The following is an 18440-nucleotide window of genomic DNA, read 5'->3' on the forward strand; positions in this document are numbered from 1 at the left end:
AGAAGTTGCTCCTGGCTTGGGGGACCATATGGGACACCGGGGGATCGAACCGCGGTCCGTCCAAGGTTAGCGCAGGCAAGGCAGGCACTTTACCTTTAGCGCCACCGCCCGGCCCCTAGTTCCTATTTCTTAACTGATCTTTATGTAATAAATTGGAATTCATTTTTAATATTTATTTTGCTAGTTATACCCCACAACTTTTACCAGTGAAACCTTTTCTGATATTCCACATGATGATTTGGGAACGATCCATTGATTATTTGCAAAAAATACAAATAATTGAAGGTTTTATAATAGCCATTCACGTATGTGGATTTTTATTATGTTCTTTATAAGTACAGTTGATACATCCCTGAATTAAATAAATAAATGTAACTATATTTTGAGGTAGTTATATTTGAGGGGGACTATTCCCCATAGTGCTCAGAAGTTACTCCTGGATCTGTACTTAGAAGTTACTCTCAGCAGGTCTGGAGAGATATCACAGTGGTAGGGCATCTGCTTTGCCAGCGACCAACCCAGGACCACCAACAGTGGTTCAAATCCTGGCATCCAATATGGTCCCCTGTGCCTGCCAGGAGCAGTTTCTGAGTGCTGAGCCAGGAGTAACCCCTGAGTGCTGCCGGTGTGACCCAAAAACAAAAAAAAAAAAAAAGAGAGAGAGAGAGAAGAATAAGAAAAAGAAGTTACTCTCAGCAGTACTTAGTTCTGGGAGATCATTTGGTGCTGGGCATCAAACCCAGGGCCCTTAAAGCTAGCTCTCTGGCCCTGTAGTATGATTTAAATTTGAGACCTCGTGATCAAGTAGAATCATCATTTCCTCAAAGTAATATTTTTATAAGAAAATTTTAAATGTTATTTTGACTTGTAAACTATTTAGACTTCTAATTCATATTGACTACACAAAGGTTATTTTAATAAAACAAGAAATACTCTCTTGGGGCTGGAGAGATAGCACAGTGATAGTGTGTTTGCCTTGCATGCGGCCGACCTGGGACAGGCCTTGGTTTGATTCCATCCCATATGGTTCCCTAAGCCTGCCAGGAGTGATTTCTGAGTGCAGAGCCAGGAGTAACCCTGAGCACTACCAAGTGTGGCCCAAAAAACCAAAAGAAGGAAGGGAGGGAGGGAGGGAGGAAGGAAGGAAGGAAGGAAGGAAGGAAGGAAGGAAGGAAGGAAGGGAGGGAGGGAGGGAGGGAGGGAGGGAGGGAGGGAGGGAGGGAGGGAGGGAGGGAGGGAGGGAGGGAGGGAAGGAAGGAGGAAGGAAGGAAGGAAGGAAGGAAGGAAGGAAGGAAGGAAGGAAGGAAGGAAGGAAGGAAGGAAGGAAGGAAGGAAGGAAGGAAGGAAGGAAGGAAGGAAGGAAGGAGAACAGAAAAGAAATACTCTCTTGAACTATTTGTTCTCATGAGTTTGTTGTCAGCCTCAAATTCAGTTCTTTGCCATTGTCATTCTTTAGTCATTATGAAGCTATATAATAATAATGAAGTTAGAAAAATCAATATCTTGGGGCCGGAGAGATAGCATGGAGGTAAGGCGTTTGCCTTTCATGCAGAAGGTCATCAATTCAAATCCCGGTGTCCCATATGGTCCCCTGTGCCTGCCAGGAGCAATTTCTGAGCCTGGACCCAGGAATAACCCCTGAGCACTGCTGGGTGTGACCCAAAAACCACCAAAAAAAAAGAAAAAAAAAAAGAAAAATCAATATCTTGTTTTTAACACTTAAATTTTTGGACACAGACCTATAAGTTTCTGATTGCCTACTTTATTAAAAATCAAAGTAGAAATCAAGACTATAGAATAATGAGGATTAGCTCCTATGCATAGAGTGCTAAAGAAATGAAAATTCAATGTTTCTAAAGAAGAAAAAGCAAGGGGTTGGAGAAATCATATATTGTATGTAATCATACATTGGATTGATCATATATTGGGGGTAGGATGCTTGTGTTGAGTACATGTACATATACATGCTGTACATGGCCAACCTGGGTTCAATCCCTGGCATCCTTATGGTCTCCTAAGTTCCTCCGAGTAATTTCCCGAGAGCGGAGCCAGGAATAATCCCTGAGTACAGCTGGGTGTACCCCCAACAAAAAAAGTGGGGGAAGGCTAATGTTTGTTGCATAAGAAAAATATAACATATTTTCAGGTATAAGCTAATTGTGTTCGTTCTTCCCTTCGTCTTCTATGGCTGTTATCACATGACATACTTGACAGCAGCATGGCAGCTTAGCAGCTGCCTTTTCAGCCATCACCAAACGGAGAGTCTTTCCTTCAGCACTCTTCTTTCATCTGTAAGGACAGGCCGGGGAGCTGTCTTTATGTATTGGTGTAGTGTTGGCATAGACTTACTTCACAGCTGGGGAAACAGCACTTGGTATCATGAACAAAATTTAGCAGAAGCATTAAAAAAAAATTGGGGAGGTTAGGGTGGTCTTGTAATCTTCGATTTTTTACCAGTTCTTGTGGAAAACGGCTTATTGATTCTTTCTAAAGTATATATAATTTATAGAAGGATATTGACAGGGTTTTAATACAGTTTCTTGCGAGCTTGCTTACTTTATTTCTTTCCAGAATTTCCCTTCTTAAGTGATTTAAGACAATTCCACTGCGAGATTATTGTTTTATTTAAAAGTGAACTACATATTCATATTTTCTTTTATCTCTAGATGACATTTGTGGTTTCTTCTATTAGCTATAATGAAATAGCTTATTAAAAAACTTTAGAAATAATTCATTAACTTTTTTAGTATTTTGAAAAGCATCTCAAGACGAGCTAAATTCCTTTTTTATGTTTTCCATATAATTACTTTAAGACCATACAGAAATATTCATAGTTGGGTTTCAGTCATAGAATGTACACAACCCTCCACCAGTGGAACTTTTTCCTCCACCAATGTCCCCCATTTCCTCCCACCCCCCTGTCTCTGGAACAGGCATTTTATTTATTTGTTTGTTTGTTTGTTTTGGGTTTTTGGGCCACACCCGGCAGTGCTCAGGGGTTACTCCTGGCTGTCTGCTCAGAAATAGCTCCTGGCAGGCACGGGGGACCATATGGGACACGGGATTCGAACCAACCACCCTTGGTCCTGGATTGGCTGCTTGCAAGGCAAACGCCGCTGTGCTATCTCTCTGGGCCCTGGAACAGGCATTTTATTCCCCAACCCTCTTGCTTTCTTTTATGGGACTGGTTTGCACTGTTATTAATGAAGAGATGCCATACATGTCACTTTATCCCCTTTCAGCATCCTGTTCTTGTCCAGAGTGATCAGTTCCAACTGTCATTGTCATAGTGGACCCTTCTCTACTCTAATTGCACTCACCACTCCTTGGCAAGCTTTCTACCATGGACTGGTCCTCCTGACCCTCATCTTTATTGTTTCTAGATATTTACACCATACTGTTTTTTATTTTCCTTATATCCCATAGATGAGTGGAATTATTCTGTCTCACACTCCCTCTCTTTGACTCATTTCACTCAGCATAATGCTCTCTATGTCCATCCATATTTAAGGAAATTTTCTTTAAGCGAGGAGTATCTGTATATTATTTGTGTATTCTGTATATTTGTATATAAGTATTAAATTATCTAAATAATTCTAATTAGCATCCCTCCAAATGATTATATATTTTATCTCTTGATGAAACTTTGGAGCGGGTATTTTTATTTTTTGAGCCACACTCAGCTGTGCTCAGGCTTACTCCTAGCTCTGCCCTTAGGGATCACTCCTTGCAGTCTTAGAGGACTTTATGTGGTACTGGGAATCAAACTTGGTTTGGTCTTTGCGAGACAAATACTTTATCTACTGTATTATCTCTATGTTCTTTGATGAGAACTTTTAAGATCTACTCACATAACTTTTAAATAAGCAAGAGTATAATATGCATGATGACCACTGTACTGCATCCCCATAACTTGTTTTATAATTGGAGCTCTATATTTTTGATGGCTTTTGCCCATTTTACTCCCTCCCACCTCTGACAACCAACATCAAAAAGCACATTTCACTTATTTTGTTCAGAAGTGTCTGAAGCAATAGTTGCTTAATGTGGAAAAGTGAACATTGATGACCTCTGCTTCAAGGTAATACAAACACATGATGTTATATAAAAAACAATAGTGGTTTTATAGTATATTAGTCACATCTTTATGCTATTTGAAGCACATTTCTTCATTCATTTTGGAAGATTCTTCACTTGAAGAAGAAAAGGATTAGCACATCAAGACGTTACCTGCCACATTTGGGATGCAAAATTGGACCATTTCCATTTATTACTCGAAACAGTTAAATGCATAAAGGAACGCAAAGATTATATGTGACATTTTTATTTTTAAGTGAACACACATCTTTTTTCTTGGGTGGCTGGGACTTGCATTTCACTGCTCTGAATTAAATTTAGGATTTTATTTTGAGCACAGGCTTATTATCATTGACATGTCTAATAGAGGGAAAAGGATTATACCTGTTCACAGCTGACGGCTTCTTTTAAGGTGTTTCAGTATGTAGGTTAAAGAAAAATTACTGAACTAGAATCAGCGTTGTGTGCCTCACTGCTTTTTCATGTATGAGAAAACTCTTTCAACAAGTCTTTCTACCCCGAGGGTACTATAGATTGCTTGTACTGTCAATACTTTTCTCCAATTCTTTTGTCCAGTACAATACACCTCCTTGTCCCCTTTTTTTAAAAAAGTAGTGGTAGAATTTCACCTGCCACTTAAAATGTAGATGATGCATTGTTTGGAAAAGTTGGCATTGAAAAAAGTAGTTTAAAATCTAAGTGAATTATCACCTAGGTTGTGTGTGTACCTAGACCAGCAACCTGATACTGTGGGAAAGGAAACTACACGCAGCTTTCGAGATGGTGAAAAATAAAAAAAAGAAAGAAAGAAAAAGAAAAGAAAGCTGCTGCTGCTGCTGTTTAGTTTATTTTGCTGGGAAATCAAGTCAGTACCTGGTAATCAATTGTAGACATGTCAGAAGCAAAATATGTAAGAGAAACTTAAAAAAATAATTGGTCTAGAATAATACTCTTACATGCCCCTTTTTGGAATCGAGCAGAGGTTGGGAGAATGAAATGAAGTTATAAAATCAGTGTCTGCAAAGAATCCATTATTAGAACTTGTCTTTCTGTTAACATTTCTGCTCAAAATGTCATCCATGAAACATATCTCAAATGTAAAGAATATTGATTCTTACATATGGGGACAAGACCCAGCAATCAATCTTCAACACATCCTCTCATTACTTCGTGAACTCAACTAAAACTGGAGACATGATATGTCCAACTTCACAAAGTCCTTAACCAACCTCATTAACATATTTTACTCAGATCCTTTGATTTCTCAGTTACAAGGAAATTAGGAAACCTATTGATACAAGTATCAGAGTATCCGGTGTGATCATGATAAGTAAGAAGAAATAAATCAACTTCAACATACAGTCTTTAGAAAAGAGCTTCCTAAGGGCTGGAGAGAGTACAGTGGGAAAGACACTTGTCTTGCACGTGGCCAAATCAGGTTTGATCCCCAGCTGAGGCACAGTCAGGAGTAAGACCTGAGCATCTCTGGGTGTGACCCCCCCAAAAAAAAAAAAACTTTTTAGTGGAATATTTAATCAAAGACTTTCTTTTTGTGTGTGTTTGGTTTGGTTTTTGTTTCTGTTTTGGCCTTGATCAGGTATTAGTCTTAACTTTGATCTCGGAAGTTACTCCTGGCAGACTCAAGAGACATATGGGATGCTGTAGAAGCCCTACCTGCCATCCTATGGCACTGGGCCAATGAAAGTATTTTTGTTTGTTTGGGGCCACATTCAGCTGTGCTCAGAGCTTACTCCTGGCTCTGCACTCAGGGGTCATTCCTGGCTATGTTTGGGCGATCATATGAGATGTCAAGGATCCAACCCAGGTCGGTCATGTACAAGGCCATGCTGTTGCTCCAGCCCCATGAAAGATTTTCTTTTTCTTTCTTTTTTTTTTTTTTTAATGAAAGCTTTTCTTTTTTTTTTTTAATATATTTTTTATTTAAGTAACATGATCATAGTTGGGTTACAGTCATAACCCGAATACCCCCCTTCAGTGTAACATTACCCCCTCACCCCTTCCCATCCCCTGTAGGCATTCTACTACAGTTATTTGTTTTTAAGTTCAGTAAGTTGTATTTTATTTTCCTTAAAATTTGAGGAACACTGGAATAGACTATCGAATGATGACAAACCTTTGGCTTGATTATAAAACTGAAATTGCCAAACAGTGGAGGAGGAGTAGAGGGAAGGAAGTGAACTCTGAGTATCTCAAGGACTATGCAGAGGAATCCTGGGTACTTGATAGTAGTAAAGATGCAGCAGCTTTGTAAAACAAAATTATTGTAATCATGTTACTTATATTAAAATAGAAATCAAAATTAAAAACTTTAAATTTATGAACATGAGTTGGCGATATACTAATGGACATCAAAAAAAGCAGTTGCTTAGTGTAGCAGTGTAGTAAACTGGCTCAATGAATTAATATTTCTATTAATTTATTTTTCTGATGCACTTCTGTGTGTAATTATTAAGATCATTTGTTTTTAGAAATACAAAATGTACATGGATTACTGTGGCAGAATCATCAAACAAGGTTTTTTTGGTTTGTTTTTGGTTCTGGGCCACACTCAACAGTGCTCAGGGGTACCCCTGGCTCTGAACTCAGAAATTAACTCCTGGCAGGCTCAGAGAACTGTATGGGATGCCAGGGATTGAACCCAGGCCGGCTGCATGCAAGGCAAATGTCCTACCCACTGTGCTGACACTGCAGCCCAGAAATATGACTTAAAACAAATATATACAATATGTCACAGAAAGAGTGTTATGACTGGAGTGATGAAAACCACATTTTGCCTGCTTTCAGAACTCATAGGTCTTATGTTGAGGTTTCTTGGTTCTTCTATAAAATCATCAATATTTATAAAAGAAAATATAAATGTGAAATATTGATTATGCTTTTATTTAACCTTGAAAATAGAATTAGGGGCCGGGAAGGTGGCGCTAGAGGTAAGATGTCTGCCTTACAAGCGCTAGCGTAGGACGGACCGGGTTCGATCCCCCGGTGTCCCATATGGTCTCCCCAGGCCAGGGGCGATTTCTGAGCTCATAGCCAGGAGTAACCTCTGAGCGTCAAACGGGTGTGGCCCAAAAACCAAAAAAAAAAAAAGAAAATAGAATTAGAAGGTGATTTCCTTATTGATCCAGTTTGCAATTATAGAAGGTAATAAGTATTTTAATACTACAAAATCATTTTAATATTATGGAATAAATTATATTTGATGTAGAAAATTTCCTTAATTTCCACTTATACCAATATTACTCATAATATATGTCATAGATAATAACATGTTGTTTGTTTCAACCTACTATAAGTTTTTTGTTTGTTTGTTTGTTTGTTTTTTGGGTCACACCCGGCAGTGCTCAGGGGTTACTCCTGGTTCTACGCTCAGAAATCGCTCCTGGGGACCATATGGGATGCCGGGATTTGAACTACCGTCCTTCTGCACGCAAGGCAAACGCCCTACCTACGTGCTATCTCTCCGGCCCCCACCTACTACTATAAGTTTTAAGATACATTTTACATGAACTTTTTTTTTAGGCTATGGAAACCAATGTCAGTCAGTTAAAGCTATCTTTACCTCGTGGAAATAATAGTTTATATTGTAAATGTTCTACTAGGAACATACTGTCTAAGTTTCTAATCTCAGGAGTATATTATCATATTACAATCACATTAAAAGGGCATTTCATTTGGTTTTGTGTCTCTATACATAGTCCTAAAATAGTCTCAGAATTAAATCGTTTCCTTTTGTTAGTATACTTGTAGGGTTGTTTTAACCCTTTAATGTCACTCTTCAGATGATTACAAATATAAGTCCCTGTGAAGTTAAAATTAAAACTCAGATCCTTTGAAGTCAGAGAACAAACAATCCTGACTATGTTTTCAGGGTTTGGACTTAAAGTAGTTAAAGATGGCAGATGCAGTCGACTCTTCTATTAAGCAAACATACAAACATACAGACGGGAAGAGGAAGGGAATGAGAAACCATTTCCTTACCAAGCCATCGCACAGTTTTATTATTTAGGAAACAGAAAAGAAGAAAACAGAGAGAGAGAAACAAGAAAAGAAAGAGGCAGTTTTGTGTTCTGCCGAGCACACAGATGTTCCTCTTGGCAGCCACACAGCCCTAGCCAGGATTGGGGTATTTTGCAGACGTAGATGTGAGGCTTCTTTGTTGGAGACAAAGTGTTGCCTGTAGTGGGAATTGCTGCAGTGATGGGAAAGTATCGTAATGTATTGTTGGATTACTGTGATTTTCAATAGAGACAGTACATTAAAGTAGCTTTGTGGGCAATGGATTGTTTCAGCCAAGTCTGGCTAATAACACAGTCATCTTGGCAAACTCTATTTAAAAGGTAGAGCTGGCATAGTTTTGAGATCGTGGAGCCTGCCCCATACTTGGGTATCATAAGGACTTCTACAAGTATCTAACAACCAATTCATTTCATATGCTCCACCTAAGAGTTTGTGGCCATAAAGTTAGAACTGTCACCACCTTCCAAATGAAGGTATTTCTTTAAGTAATTAATTAACTGTTGTCTTGTAAATTATTACAGAAAAATATTTTAAATTATTTCTTCTTAACCTACTTTACATATTTAGGGATTTTCATTAGAAAAAAAAGATGTATGATTTACATGTTTTGTATTTCAGCAATCTCTGCTTACCCGGAATGTTTTTATCTAAACAGAAATGCTCCATTTTGAAGTGTTAGAACTATGTTTAAATCTAACCCGAACATAGCATTTTATCAGTATAAAGCATCCTGGTCTTCCATGTAGCTTATTCAAAAGAAAGCAACTAGTTGTGCTATATTAAATGTTGATTGTATTTTTACAGTTAAAATTTAAGCTTTAGGGATTTAATTTTTGTTTGTTTTCTTTTACTATACCTCCTATATTTTAAATACGGTATTGAATAGTTTTTATGGCATATTACTTGTTTGCATAAAAGATGAATAGAAGATAAAGGAAACCCTAAAAATGGTGGAGATTGAGTACCCTAACAAAATGGGGTTATTTAATGAGAAATTGAATTAATCTACCCATGAGGGTAGACCTTGTAAGATTTCTAAGATACCTAATTCATTTTTTTTTTTCATAGAAAAAGAAATGTGGAGGCCAGAGAGATAGTACTGCAGGTAGGATACTTGCCTTGGACCTGGCTGGTCCAGGTTCCACCCTTAATGCCCCACAAGCACTGCCAGGTATGGCATGAAAACAAAAAACAATGCACGGGGCCGGGTGGTGGCGCTGGAGGTAAGGTGCCTGCCTTGCCTGCGCTAGCCTAGGACGGACCGCGGTTCGATCCCCCGGCATCCCATATGGTCCCCCAAGAAGCCAGGAGCAACTTCTGAGCGCATAGCCAGGAGTAACCCCTGAGCGTCACAGGGTGTGGCCCAAAAACCAAAAAAAAAAAAATGCAAAATAAAATAGGGGAGAAATTAGTTACATCTTAGTAGAGGAGGAGGTAGAACCTGATTTGAAAATTCTAAGCTCTTTATTCTCATAAGGCCTTTTACTGAGCTCCTTGATTTTTGAAGAAGCCACCACATTTTATTCTTAAATTAATATCCCAGTGAGGAAATAAAGCCCATAAACTCAATAGAAAATGTTAATGCATGGGAATGTCTCTCATTCATTGTCACTATGTGCCTTAAATATTACTATGAAAGATTTGTAATTCACTTTGACCACAATAAAATAATTTTTAAAAAAGAACTTAAATTTAAAAAAAATTGTTAATGCAGGGCAGGAGAAACGGTACATACAGTAGATAGGGGATACAGCCTTGCTATTCAGCTAACATGGTTTCAATCCCTGGTTCCACATAAGGTACCCCGAACCTTGTCAGGAGTAACTTCTGAGCACAGTGCTAAAAGCTAGCTCTACGCACCACCAGGTAGATGTGTGCCCCAAAAAATATTCGTTAGTAATAAAAGACTTAAGATATAGCTCAGAGCATAGAACAGTGACATATTTTGGGGTTGAATTGTAGTCCCCTGTGCTCATATGCCAAAGTCCCATTCCCAGTATGACAATTCATGGAGATCAATGCTAAGGTAAGTGAGGTCACAGGCTAGAGCCCCGATCCAGTGGTACTGGTGTTCCTGTGAATGGAGAGAGACATGGAACATTCTCGTGCTATGGGCTCACCCAAAGAGGGCCAATTGTCTTTTGCCCCTCACCCCAGGAACTGAATAAACAGATCATCAATCTCGGAGATCTATGAGAAAGTGCAGTTGTGATTTTTTTTCAGACTTTCAGCTTCTGGCATTTTGTTAGAGTAGCCTGAGTGGACTAGTAATATATGCTGTGACTATGGAAGCGATTGCAGGAGTTGACAAATTCTTAAGTTTAAGAAGGTCTGCCACCCCTGTCCCACCACAGATCTGTAAAACTTTGTCAGCCCCTCCAATTTATGGGCCCTGATTTGCTGCTAAGTCAGAGAACCTTACAGCCTCCAGGACACTGGCAGCCCAGCCACTACCAATTAACAAGTAGGTGGTTTTCCCCTTGCATACATTGTTAATTGAACAAGAAGAATACATACATATAGTAAAGGAATGTATACCAAATTAGAGAAATCTCTTCAAAACTTGCTTCATCTAGCTTCCTGAGCTTGTAATTGCCTGTACTCATACAGTCTCTGTCCCTCTATAGTATGCTTTCCCCCAGTGTAAGTTCCTTCTATCCTCCCTGCAAGGACTCTCCATCATAGTTCCTTATCTCATTTCCACACAGAGCAACCAAAGAGGTCTAAAAACAGGAATTTAATCATCAGCTTCCCTTCTCTAGGCATTCTTGAACCCCTTTTATATGCAGCAATCCTTTCACACAGGTGTATGAAGTACCACATTCTCCTCTCTGACCACTGCTTTTCTCATCCCCCCTCCTCCCCGTCACCCAGCATCTTCCTTCACTTCTTTATTCCTGGTCTCCTTTTTCTACCCTTGAAACTTTTGAGGAGCTTGTTGCAGTTGAATCTCTTTGCCCTATCTTGCATGTAATGCTTCTTTTTTGTTTGTTTGTTTTGTTTTTGGGCCACACCCAATGATGCTCAGGGGTTACTCCTGGCTATGCCCTCAGAAACTGCTCCTGGCTTGGGGGACCATATGGAACGCCCAGGGATTGAACTGTGGTTCTTCCTAGGCTAGAGCAGGCAAGGCAAACGCCTTACCACTTGCGCCACTGCTTCGGCCCTGGCACATTGTAATGCTTCTTCAGTCATCACATTGCTGGCTAATTATTGTCATTCAGGTCTCCCCATCTCTTCTTTTTTGTTTTTATTTTGAGGTAAACCTGTTTCACAATGCTGTAGATGTTTTAGAAATATAAGTTTGTAGGGCTGGCGAGGTGGCGCTGTAGCTAAGTTGTCTGCCTTGCGAGCGCTAGCCAAGGAAGGACCATGGTTCGATCCCCTGGCGTCCCATGTGGTCCCCCCCAAGCCAGGGGCGATTTCTGAGCGCTTAGCCAGGAGTAACCCCTGAGCGTCAAATGGGTGTGGCCCGGAAAAAAAAATAAATAAAATATAAGTTTGCACCTCATCAAATATGTTACCTTATTAACCCACCTCTGTCCATACCTGTGTGTTTCTTCCAATTCACCTCATCGTCTTCCCTCCAACCCCCAATCTGGTATCTTATTACAGAGAAATTACCAGTAAATTACCAGTAAATTCTTCGCAGTGAAGGAAAAAAAACATTTTAATCACTATTTTACACTTTTTTTTTTTTTGCTTTACTTTAAAAGCATAAAGGATTTATCCAGAAATATTTACAATAATCTAAAGTTCAACTAAACATTTTTTCTTTGGCATTTTTAAAATAATCTTTTCTGGGTCATAAAAGCTTTAACCAATAATATCAGTTCAACCTACTACAGATGTTTGTTTTTTCTAAAAAAAACTTCTACTTGTAATTTTAAACATAAGTACATATTTTAATGTTGTTCCATTGTCTTGGAGGGTATAAATTTGGGGGTCATGGTGATGGGGAAGGGTGCAGAATTTTATGCCAACGACATAACAGGATTTTATTTTCTTAGCTTTGACAGCAAAGACCTGCTCCAATAGTTGTCTTCCCAGAGATCCTTTCCTCCCTAAGAATGAAAGCAAAAAATACCCGAGAGTTTGCAGTGCCTCTGCCCCGTGGTCACCACTGAGTAGTTACACTTCACTTTTGACAGGGATGATCCAGAGCCCAGGGGCTGCTAGCAGCAGTCTTAAGTAAAATCCTGTCAACACTTAATGCTACAACTCGGGATTTAAAATAAATGAAGCAGAGTGCAGATTGATGGCCAATTTAAGAAGTACATATGGAGCCAGAAAGGTGGCTCAAGCGATACGTCGTTTGCCTTGCATGCGCTAACCTAGGACGAACTGTGTGGTTCAATCCCCTGGCGTCCCACATGGTTCCCCAAACCAGGAGCGATTTCTGAGTGCATAGCCAGGAGTAACCCCTGAGCATCATGGGTGTGGCCCAAAAACCACAAGACAAAACAACAAGAAGTGCATATAATTGGTGGTGGAATGTACAGTTGTGCATTGTAGGCCCCCATTTGCATAACCAGTTACAGAAGTTTTGTGGAGTATTTGATTTTTTTTTAACTCTAATCTTTCACGTGCTAGCCTAGAACGGACCACAGTTCGATCCCCTGGCATCAGGAGCAATTTCTGAGCGCATAGCCAAAAATAACCCCTGTGTGTCACCAGGTGTGACCGAAAAATTAAAATAAAATAAAATAAAATATCCCTGGGGCCGGCGAGGTGGCGCTAGAGGTAAGGTGCCTGCCTTGCAAGCGCTAGTCAAGGAAGGACCAGTTCGATCCTCCAGCGTTCCATATGGTCCCCCCAAGCCAGGGCCAATTTCTGAGCGCTTAGCCAGAGTAACCTCTGAGCATCAAACAGGTGTGGCCCGAAAAACCAAAATAAATAAACAAATAAAATAAAATATCCCTGTTAAAGAAACATGTTAAAGCATGGGGACATTGGTAGAGGGAAGTCGACACTGGTGGTATATTGGCATGCTGAAACGCTGTGTGCCTGAAACTGTTATGAAATTTTTTTCAAATTCTGGTGATTAATGAAATTAATCTTGTCAGGTGGAATAAGTGGGAAGAGTAAGTAGTGTCAGCACAATTCTCAAGGTGATTACAGTCACCTCAAACTATACTGAAAATGGGTATCTCAGAAGTACATTTTTTTCTTCCCTTTCCTGAGATATTATCAAAAGGAAGATAAGGGAAACAACTCCACTTCAACTGAATGGCTGCTGTTGCCCATTGAGGGAGAAATATCCCGACCTTTGCATGATCTGGCTGCCTCACAATGCATTGTGCTGACCAGGCAGCCCTGCTCCAGGCCCTTGGGAGCTTTGGACTGAAAACCGAACCTAGTGGTGCTCAGAAGCTATTCACAGCTCAGAGCTTGAGGCTTGCTCCTGATGATGTTCAGAGGGACAATGTGGTGCCAAGGACTGAGCCCAGACAAACCAGGCATGCCAGCCAGTTGAATTGTCCCTTTTGCCATCAGGAGCTTTGCTGACCAGATTAAGATATTTCTCCTTTATTTTCTCTTGGTCTGTCTAAACTACCCACAAACTACTTCGGAAAAAACTTTTATTACTCTCAAAGTTCTTGAACGTTGGCCTTAAGTTCTGTTTTGTCCTGTTCATACTGGCCCTTTGTATTTGTGCAGGATGTCCCTCCCATCCTCCAGGAGTTGGTTGTACACAGTAAAGGTGATTCTAAGCCAGATTTTCTCAAGTGGTGTTGTAGCAGTTATTATCTGGGAGTCTTGCTAAAACAGCAAATTCCCAAGGCCCACCCTAGAGCTGCCAAATCACCATCTGAGTATGCTTCCGTCTACTTACATTGTAGTTAAAACTGTGAAATCATTGGAACTAGATTGTGTAGGTGCGAAGGCTATATCCATTTTGGCACTGTAAGAAACATAAGTATGATTAAGTCGTCTCTACAGTAAGATGATGATCCAATTGGAAAGATAACACAGTACCATAAAAATCAAAAGTTACTTTTCCGGACAGCACAAGTCAGAATCTTCTAGCAGGGGTCTCAAACTTGCAGCCCACGGGCTGTTTGCGGCCCTCCGTACAACGTTTTGTGGCCCTCCCCTAGAGGAATCTTTTTTTGTTTTGTTTTGTTTTAGTTGTTTGGGTCACACCCCCCAATGTTCAAGGCTTACTACTGACTTTGCACTCAAGGATCACCCCGACTTTGCCTCCTGCGGCCCCCAGGTCAATTGAGTTTGAGACTCCTGTTCTATAGGACTTTTGCTTCATTTAATACACAATATGTACATTGGATGAGTCTTCATTTATTTAACACACATGAATGGCCTGTTTTTCCCCTTCTTTACCGGTTGAGTGGGTCCTTACCACGAGATTTAGTGAAGTAGACAGAGCATTTCTGTTACTAAAAGCTAAAACTATGGAAATAATTCTGCTTTCTTGAAGTCAACAAATGTATAGGGCGCTGGTGTTGAGTATTAACCAGCTGGACCACTGATTTGGTGATGACCAAAGATGTGATGCAGCTCGGGGCCTTGCAGTGCTCAGGGACCTCAAAGGCCACACCCAGTGATGCCCCAACGTCCATGTGGAGCCAGAGATTGAACTGGATTTCCTTAAATGCAAGGCATATGCCCTCACCTCTGTACTATCTCACAAATCCTCTTTTGATTGTTTAATTGGAAATTTCTAGTATATATATATATATACATGTTACATATTCATAATATATATATATACACACACACACATATATATATATGTGAAATAGTTGAGAACTCTTCCATATGACCATACCCAGAACTTTTAGCCCAAGTGTCTGTCACATTTTTCTTTTTATGAAAATCATTTGTTCTACCACATTGTGCTTTGTTTATGGTCTACCTATAAACAATACTCTTAAAAATAAGCAAAATGAAATAGTAAATAAAAGGAAGGAAAGTACTTTAGTAACTATGCCAGATCCTTTGCCAGACAAATCATGGAAGTATTAAAAAAAAATGTATCAATGAACTATTAAGCCCAGAAACATAGATAACAGTTTTCATTTTGCATTATAAATATTTGACTATTTTATCAGCCACATTGAACTGTCATGCATATTTTGACCAGCATTATGCTTTAATTACAGCTATTACAAAATACTTTGCTTTTGGATTTTTTAATGTGAAATTTATTTTAGAATATATTAATTTTCAGTAGAAAATTTCTGAAGGGTATTTTTCGCCTTGATACTCTCTCACTTAAGAATGACATCTGACTTGTCTGAATTTCATTTGGGGTTGCGTCTTTATTTTGGCTTAAATCATTAAAGGTAGCTTTCGTACAAATATGATACAATTAAGAGTTTTTTTTTCTTCTCAGTTTTATAGATACTGGAGTTATTAGCCTATTTATTTTTAGCTAAACTTAACAACATAGCAGATTAACTAAGACTTTTTCTTGCTTGTTCTTAGGAAGTACCAGAAGGGAAGCAGAGTTCGTCTGCGGCTGTTGGACCTTGAACTCACATCAAGGTTTCTGGGAGCCACAACAGACACCACTCTATTAGAAGCGGATGCAGTTCTGTTAGGACTCCAGGACACAGCAACTCAAAGTCAAAAGAGGAACATCGCGAAAAAATAAATGAACTTTGCTCAGATAACCTACTCTTTTGTAGTTGAATCAAATTCTTCAAGAATTCAACTAGGAAATTGCAAAGAAGTGATTGAAAGAAGATGTACGTGAAGGATACCATCACAGCTCTTTGTTAGATTTCTTATTAGCTATATCTTCCTTTCCTCCCCTTTTTATACCCATTCTTACCATGGATTGAGATGGCCCTAACTGTACTGAGGAAATGTTTCATTCCATAAAGGTTTGGATGTTCTCACCTGAATATCAGAGAAACAGCAATAAATATCATAAACAAAATTGTTTGTTTGTGAACTTGGGTTTGGGGGAAAGGAATACTAGACAGTAAGGTAAATCACTGCATTAAGTGGTGATGTGGGCTAAGGACAGAACTAAAGCACTGATTTCAGTAAGACATTTTAGTCCCCAAAATGAGAATAAATGGCCAAGCCATGCATAAAATGTAATAATCAATATTTATCATGAAAGTAATCAACATCAATAGTTATTAAGAAAATGCTAATCAGAATCACAATATGCTATCACCTTACATCTGTGAAATGGGCTATAACTAAAAAGATTAGAAACAGAATTATCAGAATATGGGAAAAAATTAAAAGTATGCATTATGGAAGATGCATGTTCATTGTATTTTGACAATAGGCATGAGTTCTTGTTTGTTTCGGTTTTTTTTTTTGGTTTTGTTAGACCACATCCGGTGGCAATTCAATTACTCCTGGCTCTTTGCTCAGAAGTTGCTCCTGGCAGGCTCAGGGGACCATATGGGATGCCAGGATTTGAACGGGAGTCCATCCAGGGTTGGCCGCATGCAAGGCAAATGCCCTACCGCTGTACTATCTCTCCGCCCCAACATGAGTTCTTTCCTTTTTTTTTTTTTTTTTTGGTTTTGGGGCCACACCCAAAACACTTAGGGGTTACTCCTGGCTCTGCACTCAGAAATCACTCCTGGCTTGGGGGACCATATGGGATGCCGGGGAATTAAACTGCTGTCCATCCTAGGCTAGCACGGGGAAGGCAGAAGCCTTACTGCTTATACCACCACTCCAGCCCCCAACATGAGGAGTTCTAATAAAGACAGTGACATGTACTCTGATGAAGGTTTAGAAAATTCTGAATAGAGAACAGAGATAACACTTAACATTTTAGCATTATCCCTCCGAAAATTGAAAAAGGTCCGTAACAGTTATATACTACTTGCTGTAATCCAGGTGAAAGATGCTGCGATACTGTAGAGGTGGTGAAAAGTGGTCAAAATCTAGATATGTTTTGATGGAGCCAGAACGATAACACAGTAGTAGGATATTTGCCCTGCAGACAGCAGACCTGGGCTCGATCCCTAGTATCCTAAATGGTCCCTCAAGACTGCCAGGAATGGGCCCGGAGAGATAGCACAGCGGCGTTTGCCTTGCAAGCAGCCGACCCAGGACCAAAGGTGGTTGGTTCGAATCCCGGTGTCCCATATGGTCCCCCGTGCCTGCCAGGAGCTATTTCTGAGCAGACAGCCAGGAGTAACCCCTGAGCACCGCCGGGTGTGGCCCAAAAACCAAAAAAAAAAAAAAAAAAAAAAAGACTGCCAGGAATAATTTCAAAGCATAGAACTAGCACTGAGCACTGGCCATAAAGTAATAATAATAATAATAATAATAATAATAATAATAATAATTCTAGATATGTTTTGAATATAAGGACAATAGGTAGTTTCTAGATTAGAGCCTATGAGAAAGACATGAAGGATGAAACCAAGTTTTTTGACTTGTGTAACTAGAGGATTTAAGTTGTCCTTAACCAGAAGTTTCTTAGAGCAGGACTGTCATTTTTGGACATTTTAAATTTGAGGCACCTGTGGCCGGAGCAATAGCATAGCACACAATTGCCTTGCACGTGACCCACCCAGGACAGACCCAGGTCGATTCCTGGCATCCCTCACGGCCCCCTGAGCCGGGAGCGATTTATGATCACAGCCAGGAGGAACCACTGAGTGCTGCCTGGTGTGGCCCAAAGAAACTAAATAAATAAATATTTTTTAAATAATAAATTTGGGGCCAGAGTGATAGTGCAACAGTAGGTAGTTTGCTTTGCACGTAGCTAAACAAGGATGGAGCAGAGTCCCGTATGGTCCCCCAAAGCCAGGAGTGATTTCTGAGCACGTAGCTCAGGGAGTAATCCCTGAGCGTCACCGGGTGTGGCCCAAAATCCGAAAAATAAGATCATAATAGAAAATAAATCTGAGGCACCTCTTAGTCACCTAAGTGGAAATGTTCTAGAGACAATTGAATACATGGTCTGGGGTTTCCAGAAGAGGTCCCGGCATCAGAGAAACTTGCAAATCTGGGCAGGGGTTGTAACTTTGCAGTAGAGACCTTGCTTGCAAAGGCCCTGGGCTACAAGGCACATCCTAGTCACAATGATAAAAACCATAGATAGAATACTGAAAGTATCAAGATCAAAAAATGAAATTACATATAAAGAAGCATCCCTTAAGATTTACAACACATCTATCACAAGCAATGTATTGGATATAGTGAAAGAACTCAATGAAATTTTGGAGCCTCACCAAGAATACTTTGCAAAGCTAGACTCTCATTCAGGTTTGAAGGAACAATACACAACTTCACAGATAAACATCTCAATAACTTTACAGACTCAAAAACAACTTTAAAAGAAGACAAACATGGGTACTTTAGAAAGACAAACCCAT

General features: G+C 39.7%; 1 protein-coding gene across 1 annotated transcript in view; it reads left to right on the forward strand.

The window, feature by feature from the left end:
- TPD52 (tumor protein D52) overlaps positions 1–16021 on the forward strand; it is a 130322-nt gene extending 114301 nt beyond the window's left edge. Inside the window, 2 exon segments of the mRNA XM_049782044.1 lie at positions 15565–15692; positions 15695–16021. Coding sequence (XP_049638001.1) covers positions 15565–15692; positions 15695–15771 — 205 coding nt within the window. The 3' untranslated portion in view covers positions 15772–16021.
- Positions 16022–18440: the final 2419 nt, after the last annotated feature.

Source organism: Suncus etruscus, chromosome 10 (genome assembly GCF_024139225.1).
Source record: "Suncus etruscus isolate mSunEtr1 chromosome 10, mSunEtr1.pri.cur, whole genome shotgun sequence".
Taxonomy (NCBI): domain Eukaryota; kingdom Metazoa; phylum Chordata; class Mammalia; order Eulipotyphla; family Soricidae; genus Suncus; species Suncus etruscus.